The sequence below is a fragment of the Magnusiomyces paraingens genome (assembly GCF_902498895.1).
Source record: "Magnusiomyces paraingens strain CBS 517.90 genome assembly, contig: contig4, whole genome shotgun sequence".
Classification (NCBI taxonomy): Eukaryota; Fungi; Ascomycota; class Dipodascomycetes; order Dipodascales; family Dipodascaceae; genus Magnusiomyces; species Magnusiomyces paraingens.
In genome coordinates, this window is record NW_022474070.1 from 1,531,156 (window position 1) to 1,542,100 (window position 10,945).

A 10,945-nucleotide genomic window follows, 5' to 3' on the forward strand; every position below is an offset into this window, starting at 1 on the left:
TGACGGATTTTGTGCGAGTTTTATAATGATATAAAGATTAAAAGCGATTTAAAAATAAACCAAGCAGGCAATGGCAGGCAGGCAGGCGGTGTTCAGCTACTTTAAGAGGCTGTGGGGTACATTTGAGCACGGGTCTGATATCTCGGAATTGAAGTTTTCAGAATGCCGTATTTTAAGGTCTATAATAAGTGATATGTTCTAAGTTCTATAAGCTAAATACTAATTATTAGGCTTATGCATAATTTATACAGCAATGAAAAATAAAAAATGGGCGGCCTTAAATAAAAAAAAATTAATAATAAAATGTACCGCCAAGCAGCAACATCAGCAACTGAAAAGAAAAGAAATGAAATGAAATGAAATGTAATGACAAGACCCGGGACCCGGGACATTTGGCCGTCTCAATGATTGCAAGATACTCGTCAATTGCGTCGAAACCTTTCCGGCGTTATTTTCCTAATAACGTTCTAAGATGTGATCTATATCGGATTTCACTATAAACATCCCTTTTAGTCCTTCTAAGCTTACACTTACTGATAAGCTCTCACTCCCACCATCCAAACCGCCTGATTAATCCTGTACTGGTTTTTCTTATCCAAACCATCAAACTTTCTTTACCCAATCACTTTTTCACCATTATCACTTACCAAAACCAACCCATAACCCCTTTCTAATATTTCCCTTTTCAAATAAAAAACCATATACCCATTTTTTACACACAATGAAAGTCGTCGCACTTGTCTCTGGAGGCAAGGACTCTGCCTTCAATATGCTTCACTGCACTCTCCAAGGTCATGAAATTGTGGCCTTGGCCAACCTTTTTCCTCCCAAATCCGTGGGCTCTGACGAAATGGATAGCTTCATGTACCAAACCGTGGGTCACTCTGCTGTCGAACGTTACTCCGAGTGTCTCGATATCCCCCTTTATCGCCAACCCATCACAGGAACCACGGTGGTGACTTCTCTTGAGTACCGACCAATCCTTGTTGGTGATGAAGCAGACGTGGCTAATACTACTCCTGCGCCAACAGACGAGACTGAAGATCTGTACAACCTCCTCAAAACCGTTCTCCGCAGTCACCCGGAAATTAAGGGTGTATCTGTCGGAGCCATTCTTTCACGCTACCAGCGAGTACGTGTTGAAAATGTCTGTTCGCGGTTAGGTCTCACTTGCTTGGCTTTCCTTTGGGAACGAGTCCAGGCCGAGCTGCTCGACGAGATTATTGCATCAGGCACTGATGCTCGCTTGATCAAGGTCGCTGCTTACGGGCTTTCCAAGGAAGATCTTGGAAAGTCTCTTGAGCAATTGAGACCCAAACTTGCTCGGCTCAATGCTGAAGTAGGTCTTCATCTTTGTGGTGAAGGCGGAGAGTACGAAACGCTTGTGTTTGACTCGCCATTGTTTAAACGTGCCCTTGTTGCTGGGTCTGCAAAAGTCATTGAGCACTCTGCTTCCGATAACGTGTACTTTTTGGAACTTTCCGATTTCCATACAAAGGAAAAGCCCGGATATGACCCATTGAACATTGATTCATGGAAAGACAAAGTGGCCATCCCCAAGCTTCTCGACGCTACTTATGACGAGGTCCTAAACCAAATCAAGACCGATGACGATTATTACAAGCCTAGAGGTGACATCTCGTTAAACACCCTCGACCCTAAGGAAACTCATAAAGTTCCTGCTGATGATGACTTGTTTTATCAGCCCGATAAAACGATGCACATTAAGCCCCGCGTTGTGGTCAATGACAAGCTCGGCACTGTGTGGATTTCCAATGTAACTGCTCCTCCAATGGCCTCGGATTATCCTGTAGACCACGTCACGGCACTTGTATTTGACAAGGTCCGTGCGCTGCTTGCAGCCCAGGGACTTACTCTCAAGCACGTTCTGTTTACACATGTGCTCCTTAAAAATATGGCCGACTTTGACGAGTTCAATAAGGTTTATGGCTCATTTTTTGGAGCCGAATCCAACCCACCTGCCAGAGTTTGTGTGGAAAATGGCGCGCTTGTCCACAACTCGCGTGTCCAACTGACAGTCGTGGCTACTAAAGACTGGAATAAAAGATCTGGGTTGCACGTTCAATCTCGATCTTACTGGGCGCCCGCAAATATTGGACCTTACTCTCAGGCTGTTTCAGGTAGCGCAGCCGATGGCATTATTTATTTTGCTGGACAAATTCCTCTGGTTCCTGCATCGATGGAACTTTTGGATGCTCCTGCTCCAGAAGTGCACTCAGTGTTAGCTCTTCAACACCTTAACCGCGTGGCCACAGCATATCAGCCTGTGTCAAGTGTCCCTGGCACAGCTCCATGCTACGCCGGACTCATTGCCTATGTTACCAGTCCCGAAGCTGGCGATGCAGTGGCTAAGACATGGCCCGCATATCTTGCTGTAACAAGCTGGGCCGGCCTTGACGAAGACGCCATTCGTGATGCAAGCTACTACCACGGTCACCGGGCCGATGTGCCTCTTTTTATTGTCCAGCTTACTGGGCTTCCTAAAGGTGCTCCTATCGAGTGGTCCGGATATGGTGTTGACGGTGATGCGTTACGCGCAGCCAAGGCTAAGTTTGAGCAACGAGACTTGGAAGAGGAAGAAGCCGATGGAGCCGAACCCATAGCTCCGTACTTTTTCAAACCCATGTACATCAATGGCAAGTCTGGAGGAATTGAGTTCCGTGGGTGCCGGTTTGGTGTACAGGCTTTTGCGAGTTTTGTGAGTGACCAAGAACTGACAGAAGAGGAGCTCCAGGCGCTATACACTGAACTGTTTGCTCTTAAAGGCATTGACGACGAGTTTGATGCAGCCGGTGTTGACACCGGATACGTATTTAAAAAACTTAAGGTGTCGTTGATCTCGGGTACACTTTTCTATACGGCAAAGGCACCGACTAACGGGCTGCTGCTGAATGAGGTGCGTGTCGGGTGCGTGACCATGCTTGACCGAAAGATGACCAACAAGCCTTTTGGTTACCTGGTAAGACTGATTGGCGAGTAACTATAATTATTTGGAGTAACATTTCAGTAACATTTTTATATAAAAAATTGATATTTTTTTTCTTTTCTTTCCTTTTCTTCAACCTATCCTTTTATTAATTTTTTTATAATTTCCTACAACATCCAATTCCCCTAATTTCTCATTGCGCTTTCCCCATAATCAGGTCCAAATACTATTTGCAATTATAAAAATTCATAATGGCTGCTACTCAAATCAAAGGTCTCGGAGACATTGACAAGTCTTATGACGGTATGTCTTTTTCTTTAGTAATATTGTTTCAATTCTAACGGCATGGTAGGCTCCCAGCTGCGGGTCGGTATTGTCCACGCTCGTTGGAACGACAAGGTGATTGCTGCGCTGGTTGATGGGGCCAAGTCCAAGCTTGCAGCCATGGGTGTTCCAGAGTCAAACATTTTCCTGACCACGGTCCCCGGTTCCTACGAGCTGCCGTTTGGCACTAAGGTACTTTACGACGCGCACAAGGGCAAGGAAACCGAGCTTGATGCCATCATCTCCATTGGTGTTCTCATCAAGGGCCACACAATGCACTTTGAGTACATCTCCGATGCCGTCTCGCATGGTCTCATGCGCACCCAGTTCGATTTGGGGATCCCCGTCATTTTCGGACTCCTGACGTGTCTCACTGAGGAACAGGCTCTTGAGCGTGCCGGGCTTGTTGTCAATGAGGAGGGTGCTTCTCACTCGCACAATCATGGTGAAGACTGGGGTGCTGCTGCTGTTGAAATGGCTTACAAGAACAAGCACCATGTTCTTTAAATAACACTTTTAATGTTTCTTTTTTTGTCTTAATGATTATTATTATTATATATTGAATCTAATTAAGAGTTCTTGGCTCGTTTTCTTGGATGGATTGATGGTTCTTCACTCTAGTGGTGATTAAAAAGGTTAGCCGTAATTAGGTCCATTACCCCAGATTTTTTTTTTTTCAAGTACTCACATGTGATCGGTTCTTGTCACTGGATGAACCTCCGGCCCCTCTTGGAGATGATGGCGCACTATGGATTGAATTTTTACTGTCTCTTGAGTTTCCATTGGACATGGTGCCACTACTACCAGTACCTCCTACACCGCGATCAAAGAACTTTGAAAGGGCTGTTTTCGTGGGGCCTCCGGATGAAGAAATGTTACTGTGGCCATTGCTAGTACCATTGTTACTCCCGTTACTATTGCCGTTCCCCCCACCTAATCCAATTTTCCGTTTTTTGGTTCGCGGGGGTGCAGATGATTCAGTAGATCCGTTGCCTTGAGAAGAGTTAGCTGCTGCACCAGCCGAAGATGAAGGAGGGGTTTTCAAAGAGGTGCCGGCGCCCGCGCCGCTCAAGTGCTCGCCCAGCTGTGACTTTGCAGGGGACGAAGAGGTCGAGCTGAAATCTCCGCCTGTGACTGAAGATGGCGATGGAGAGTTGTACGAGTTGTTGTTATTGTTGGAAATCGGGGCCAGGTTTTCCGAAGCAAGGTGGGGTCCTCCATATGCCACTGCAGCTTTCCTAAATAAGCACAAAGTTAGTTTGAAAAAAAAAAATAAAAAAAAAAAAATAAAATAGGAATGAAAATGGAAGTGGAAATGGAAATGGAAATGGAAATGGAAATGGAAATGGAAATGGAAATGAAGAAAACAAGAACCTCCAGGTCTAAGTCTTCTTCTTTTGTCTAATAAACTTACCGGTCCTTGTGACGAGAATTGCGGCCACCGAGACATCGCTCGAGATGCGCAGCAAAGCGAGAGCCTGCAATCTTGCGTGTACAATTAAGACACTCAAAGTATCTTGGTTCAGTTGACTTTTCAATACCATACATGTCCTCCAACAACGAAGCTGAAGGTGTTGCAGGGCTTGGAGCAACGGTCGATGTAGTTGCATTGTTGTTACCCCCATCGGTACCGGCATTGTGACCATTGGCAACCTTGGGGGTCCCAGGAGTTGAGCCATTGACTGGTGTACCTGCATGTGACGACCAAGGGCTTGAAAGATAGGCCACACGGCCAACCACCTCTGTTTTTTGGGCGCTTTTGGCACGGATACCCGGAGGAAGAGCAGTTGCGTAAGGCCGTGCAACAAATTCGCGGCCGTACTGGGAACGGATCCGGTGTTCAAGATGAACAGCACGGGCAGCAACTTCATGGGTTAAAGACCGAATAAGATCTTGAAGAATGTCAATGCTCTAAAATAAAGATTAAGCTTAGTTAGTTAAGAATCACAAAAAAAAAAGGGGGATTGACAGATCAAAAAAAAAAAAAAAAGAAAAGACAAAACACTTACGAGTTCACCAATGTTAATGGGAGTACTGGCAGAGCTTTGAGCATTAGTTGAAGCAGCAGACGTTTTCTTCCTTTTGGGTCCGGAAGTTGAAACGCCAGCGGTGCCCGAGGACGACGATGTCGATCCCTTTGATGGTGGTTTCTTATCTGCGACAGCCATTAGAGAGAGGGAGCGGGTGTAGTAAGGGTGATCCTTTAAAATAGAGAGACGACTGCAACGACTTTGCGATCGCCTAAAAAAAAATGCTATTGGCTAAGTGTTTGGATTTCAATGATGCTAACTGAATAAAGAAAAGGGAAGCCGGTCTAGCTGGCAGGCTGACGGGCTGACGGGCTGACGGGCTGGCAGGCTGGCAGGCTGGCTGTGATGATTTTTTTTTAAGTGGAGGACGAATGGGAGGGAAAAAAAAAGTTTTGGCGGCGGCCACGCGAACAAAAAAAAAATTGGCAAAGGGTTAGGGGAATTTATTATATTCACGTGACCTAGTGCGGCTCAGATTTGGTGACCGGAGACCGGGTCTTAAATGTCGGGTCATTTCAAGAGATAAGAGTTTTGAAAAAAAAAAAAAATTAAAAAAAGAGCATTTAAAAGTTGAAAAAATTAAATTCAAACTTTTTTTTAAATGTATTTTATAAAGTAGACCAATTACTTTATATGGCAACAAGCAACAAGTTCAATGTAATTTTCATCCCTTTAAATTCAAAACATCCTTTTATTCCTTTCTATTCTCTCTGTTTTTCATAATTAACCGCCTATCACAATGATGACGCCCAGTCATAAGCAATCTCCGGGCACAAGCAATAGTCCATTTGTGGAAAATGGTTCTTTTAAGACAACAAAATCCAAGCATGGGAAAACAAATAGAACTATTAAGGAATATGTGGCCCAGCAGTGTGCCGCGGTTGAAAAGCGCACTCGGCAGCAGATTCAAGAAGCAATAGAAGCAGCAGCAACTTATACAGATAAAGCCAAAGTTACAGCAGTAAAAGATGCAAGTTCACAAATTGACGAGGTTGCTGAGCGACTCACAGCGTTGATAGCAGAACAGCGCAAGGCTGTGCGAGAGGAGACACAATGCAAAGTGCGCGTAGCTGTCGACAGCATGATGGAGTATATGGACTCTAAGATCCAACTTTTGAGTCAAACAGTACCTGCAGAAAGCAAGAATGAAAATAAATATAAGAATAAAAGAGAAAATGAGCTGGAAGGGGTAATTAGAAAACTGGATGAAAGGTTGAGTATAAGCGAAGAAAGTCTAGGGACATTACGAGCCGCATTGACATCAATACAACAGCAAATTGACCAAAAGAAGTTTTTAACAAGAACTTCAAAAACCATGCAAAAGTTGTTAGATTTATGCGAGTTTGTGGATGTGGAAGAATGGCCAGAATCAAGTACGTTGCGATGTCAAGTAGAGGAGCTTGTGGCTATGCCCTTGAGAGAGCATATTCTTCAGGTTGACTATAAAGTAGGGAATTTGTCTAAAACTCTAGGAATTTTGGAACAAAAAGTTTTACAATTGACGACAGAATTTGAAGCCAAATGTGAAGAGTGGAAGTTGACCGAAACAGCAAGCAAACAAGTACCTCTATTGTTTGAAAAACTGATTGCTCAAAGAGAGAATTTAAAACGGGCAATCAAAATTTTTGAAGAAAAGAAAAGGGGGTTGGAGGAGGACAAGAAGGTGACTCAAAAAGAAACTGAAAAGCTTGAAAAAAGGGTAAAATCTTTAGAGAGACAGATTGAAATTGGAGAAAAAGTACAACAGTTGACTACAAATAATATGGTAATGGAAGTGAATGCTAGGGCATTACGAAACGACTTGAAGCATTTAGAAGAAAAGGTTGAGAGGCTAGCAGTAACGATATGTCAGATGGATGAAAATAGAGAAGTCAAGTATCAGCAATCAGAATTGCAAAAACAAGAACATAAAAATGAAAATGAACAACAATTTTTTGACGAAGAAGAAGAAGAAGAATTAGATGAAAAGTTTTGGGACCGGCGTGGAGAAGAATTTGAAGCCATGAGAGAACAAGTGAGGCTTCCCACTGTTGAATCAATTTATACTGACCAAGATAACACTCAAAACAGCACGTCTCTAGACGACGAAGAGTGGGACTTTGAAGATGAACAGGAAAAATATAGGACCATAGGTACTAGAGATTTAAAAGCCTATCAAGTCAGTAATAAGGCAGATGAGAATGGACCCATCCTTTGTTCAGAGCCTACCACACCTCTTAAGCACTCTAATCAAGTTGACGGGAGCTATTTTTCTCCGGGATCCAACAATGATTTTACAACAGCAGTAGCACCACTGTCACCTCTTCGCACGGAGTTTGTGTCGCCCAAGGCGGCCACCAATGCGACATCCACTTGCACGCTGACACGCCAGTTTGGCCAGCAACTCAGGCTAGCTCAGACTGCTGGGTTATTTGAGTCTGGTGTGGCGGAAGCAGCAGCAGGGTCGCCCTATTATAATAGCCAGCGTCTTGGCCGGCTAGAGCATTGGGGCAGCACTAACGGTTGTACCGTTAATGCTCGAGGGCCTCGGCAGCTTTGACTGGTGTAGTCATCAGGTACTTTTTTTTTCTATATATAAGTGGCAATAACAAGCAATATATGTAACCTGCTTGCTGCATTAAATCTTGTGGATCTCAATCTTGTTGTTCCCTTTCCCCTTTCCTCTCTCACCTTACTTTTAAAAATTTTATCTATATAAATATATATATACCTGAATTCCTTCTTTTCTTTATAACCAATTTTTTTCCCCCTCCCCCTCTATGTCCCGAATTGCTCTTGACATGGTCGTGTCCTGGTCCCGATTTCTTTCTTTTTTTCTTTTTTTTTTTTTTGGCAGACAAGGCAGCCGTGTGTCTGCAGGGCCGCTTATATAAATTCCCCCGATGGCCTCCTCCTGTTCAAATGTTTTGCTCTAAAGACCCCCTTTTCTGGTGCAGCCACTCAGGAAAAAAAAATAAAAAAATTTAAAACCACCAAAACCAAATCAACACAACAACCTTTTTCCCCACTACCACCTAACACCATCAATTAGTCTTGAACCCTATACAATCTTTTTGAAACGTCTCTAAGGGTTTCATATCATTTTCTACATCCCCCCTAATTTCATCTCCCTCTATAACTTCATCTTGATGCCGCTGGCTCCGCTTCTTGCTGAAAAGATTCCGGTTCTTCGCGTAGCGGCTCGGAAACTTTGGGTCCGCACGATAACAAAGGCCCGCGAAGTCCGTCTGCGCGAAGTAGTCACACAAGTTCCTGCTCTCATCACTCCAGCTCATGTGCTATATGCAGTATTTCTTTGGCTCTTCATTTGGCTTCTCCGCACATCTATTCCAGCGTCCCAAGAGTCTCTTCAGAAGTACTATTGCTTTGGTCCAGCAATGTCGCCAATGGAAATGGACGCAAACACATACTCACAGTGGCACCGAGGATCGCCATCTCCTGTCACTTTCAACACCCATGTTGCTGTCGACGTATCAAATACAACGTCGATTCGTCATACCAATTTAAATACCGTGGTTGCAGGGACCCACGAAGACGAGCGCGTCTTGATTCTGACGCCGGTCCGTGACGCTTCAACATATCTAAACAAGTACTTTGACTTGCTGATGGCACTGTCGTATCCACACAGTCAGATTGACCTGGGGTTTCTGGTCTCGGATACGCGTGATGAAACCATGGAGGTGCTAACACGTGAACTTAAGCGGGTTCAAAATGGACCCAAGCCGTTCCGCTCAGTGGAAATCTACAACAAGGACTTTGGCATGACTCTCGACAACCTTAATGTTCAAGAACGTCACGCCTTTGCTGCTCAGGCCCCGCGCCGTATCGCCATGGCCCGTGCTCGCAACTACCTGCTAGCTTCGGCTCTCAAGCCACACCATTCGTGGGTCATGTGGCGTGACGTTGACATTATCGAGTCGCCCAAGGGTATTATTGAGGATCTGATGCGCCACAATACCGACATTATTGTCCCCAATGTATGGTTCCACCGATATGTGGACGGAGAAGATATTGAAGGTCGTTTTGATTACAACTCATGGCGCGAAACAGATAAGTCGCGCGCGCTACTTGAAACCCTTGATCCGGAAACGATTGTTGTTGAAGGATACAAAGAATTTGACACTGGCCGAGAATACATGGCCACAAGAGGAGTCCGTGGCCACGACGAGCACGAGGAAATCGATCTCGATGGCATTGGAGGTGTCAACATTTTGGTCAAGGCAGATGTTCATCGCTCGGGCATTAACTTCCCAGCATATGCGTTTGAAAATCAAGCTGAGACGGAGGGCTTTGCAAAAATGGCCAAACGGGCAGGGTACCGTGTCTCTGGTCTTCCCAACTACATTATCTGGCACTTTGATACAGACGAGGTCAAGGAAGAAGAAAAGGAGGAAGAAAATAAAAGTGAAGAAAATAAAGATGAAGAAAAGAAGGATGAAGGTGCAGAAGCAAAAGCCGGGGCAGAGGCAGAGGCAGAGGCAGAGGCAGAGGCAGAAGTTAAGCCAAATGACGAAGAAAAGAAGAATGAAGAGCAGCAATAGACAAAATAAAGGTGTTTTTAATGACTATTTTTATTTGATTTTTTTTTATTTTTTTATTTAATTTTTATCTAATGTACAGTATGGGAATGCAATCAAAGTCATCTTGAATCAACCAAAATGTAAACAAACAAAAAAAAAAAATTTCCATCTGGCCACGAATTAATTTGGTCTACACGTTTTTATTTTTTTTTTGTTTGTTTGTTTTTAAATTTAACCACCACCACCAAAAATAAACAAACCATCCCACCAACAAACCTCCCCCCCCCAACTAATCCATCAAAAAATGAACTTGTTCTTCATACCGTCAATCATCGCCTTGTTTTCTATCTTGGCACCGGTTCTTCGCTACGGCAAAGATCACATCTTGCCTGCCAACTATGTCTTTAAGCCTGCAGAGCTTCAGGAGATTGTGCAGACAACTCTTGCCGAAAACCCAGGTGCAAACAACACTGCCCTCTTTACTGCTCTTGGCCACAAATTCTCAGATCGCTACGGACCATACGTCAAAGATCTTAACTACGATGACTGGCACTTTTCCAACGCTGGCGGTGCCATGGGAACTTTCTTCATCTTCCACGCATCTTTTACCGAATACCTTATTGTTTTTGGCTCAGCCACAGGCACCGAGGGCCACACTGGCTACCATTTGGCTGACGACTACTTCATCATTGTTTCTGGTGAGCAAAGTGCTGCGTACCCTGGTGAAAACATGCCCACTATCTATAAGCCCGGAGAGATGCACCATCTGTCCTATGGAACGGCTCAGCAATACGCGATGCCTCCAGGGTCTTTTGCAATTGAGCTCGCTCAGGGATATATTCCCACAATGCTTATTTTTGGATTTCTGGACTCTATTTTTTCCACTGCAGATCCTTTCAATTTGTGGCTGCAAATCAAGTTTACTACCATTAGTATGTTTAAAAATCTGCTTTTGGGTAAGATCTAAGCTTATCTGATGGCAAAAAGAGTAATAGAAAAATAAATTGATAAAAAAAATACTCCAGTGTGCTTTGTAAATATTGATAATCATTAAAATAATATAAATATCCTTAGATTTCGTATAATGCCGTATATAAATAATAAATAATACAAGACAATGTTTA

At 43.9% G+C, this 10,945-nt stretch overlaps 6 protein-coding genes across 6 annotated transcripts; 5 read left to right on the plus strand and 1 right to left on the minus strand.

The window, feature by feature from the left end:
* Positions 1-721: 721 nt before the first annotated feature.
* Positions 722-3,001, plus strand: SAPINGB_P005259 (uncharacterized protein; the record flags this gene model as incomplete). Its single annotated transcript, XM_031999973.1, has 1 exon — positions 722-3,001. One exon carries the CDS (start codon positions 722-724, stop codon positions 2,999-3,001), a length of 2,280 nt encoding a protein of 759 aa, XP_031855864.1.
* Positions 3,002-3,198: 197 nt separating this feature from the next.
* On the plus strand, positions 3,199-3,778 carry SAPINGB_P005260 (uncharacterized protein; the record flags this gene model as incomplete). Its single annotated transcript, XM_031999974.1, has 2 exons — positions 3,199-3,250; positions 3,300-3,778. 2 exons carry the CDS (start codon positions 3,199-3,201, stop codon positions 3,776-3,778), a joined length of 531 nt encoding a protein of 176 aa, XP_031855865.1.
* Positions 3,779-3,840: 62 nt separating this feature from the next.
* SAPINGB_P005261 (uncharacterized protein) lies at positions 3,841-5,439 on the minus strand (the record flags this gene model as incomplete). Its single annotated transcript, XM_031999975.1, has 4 exons — positions 3,841-3,888; positions 3,960-4,509; positions 4,686-5,182; positions 5,281-5,439. 4 exons carry the CDS (start codon positions 5,437-5,439, stop codon positions 3,841-3,843), a joined length of 1,254 nt encoding a protein of 417 aa, XP_031855866.1.
* Positions 5,440-6,040: 601 nt separating this feature from the next.
* On the plus strand, positions 6,041-7,840 carry SAPINGB_P005262 (uncharacterized protein; the record flags this gene model as incomplete). Its single annotated transcript, XM_031999976.1, has 1 exon — positions 6,041-7,840. One exon carries the CDS (start codon positions 6,041-6,043, stop codon positions 7,838-7,840), a length of 1,800 nt encoding a protein of 599 aa, XP_031855867.1.
* Positions 7,841-8,429: 589 nt separating this feature from the next.
* On the plus strand, positions 8,430-9,842 carry SAPINGB_P005263 (uncharacterized protein; the record flags this gene model as incomplete). The annotated part of the gene is made up of 1 exon (XM_031999977.1): positions 8,430-9,842. The coding sequence occupies one exon, from the start codon at positions 8,430-8,432 to the stop codon at positions 9,840-9,842; it is 1,413 nt and encodes a 470-aa protein (XP_031855868.1).
* A 283-nt stretch (positions 9,843-10,125) lies between these two features.
* On the plus strand, positions 10,126-10,788 carry SAPINGB_P005264 (uncharacterized protein; the record flags this gene model as incomplete). The annotated part of the gene is made up of 1 exon (XM_031999978.1): positions 10,126-10,788. The coding sequence occupies one exon, from the start codon at positions 10,126-10,128 to the stop codon at positions 10,786-10,788; it is 663 nt and encodes a 220-aa protein (XP_031855869.1).
* Positions 10,789-10,945: the final 157 nt, after the last annotated feature.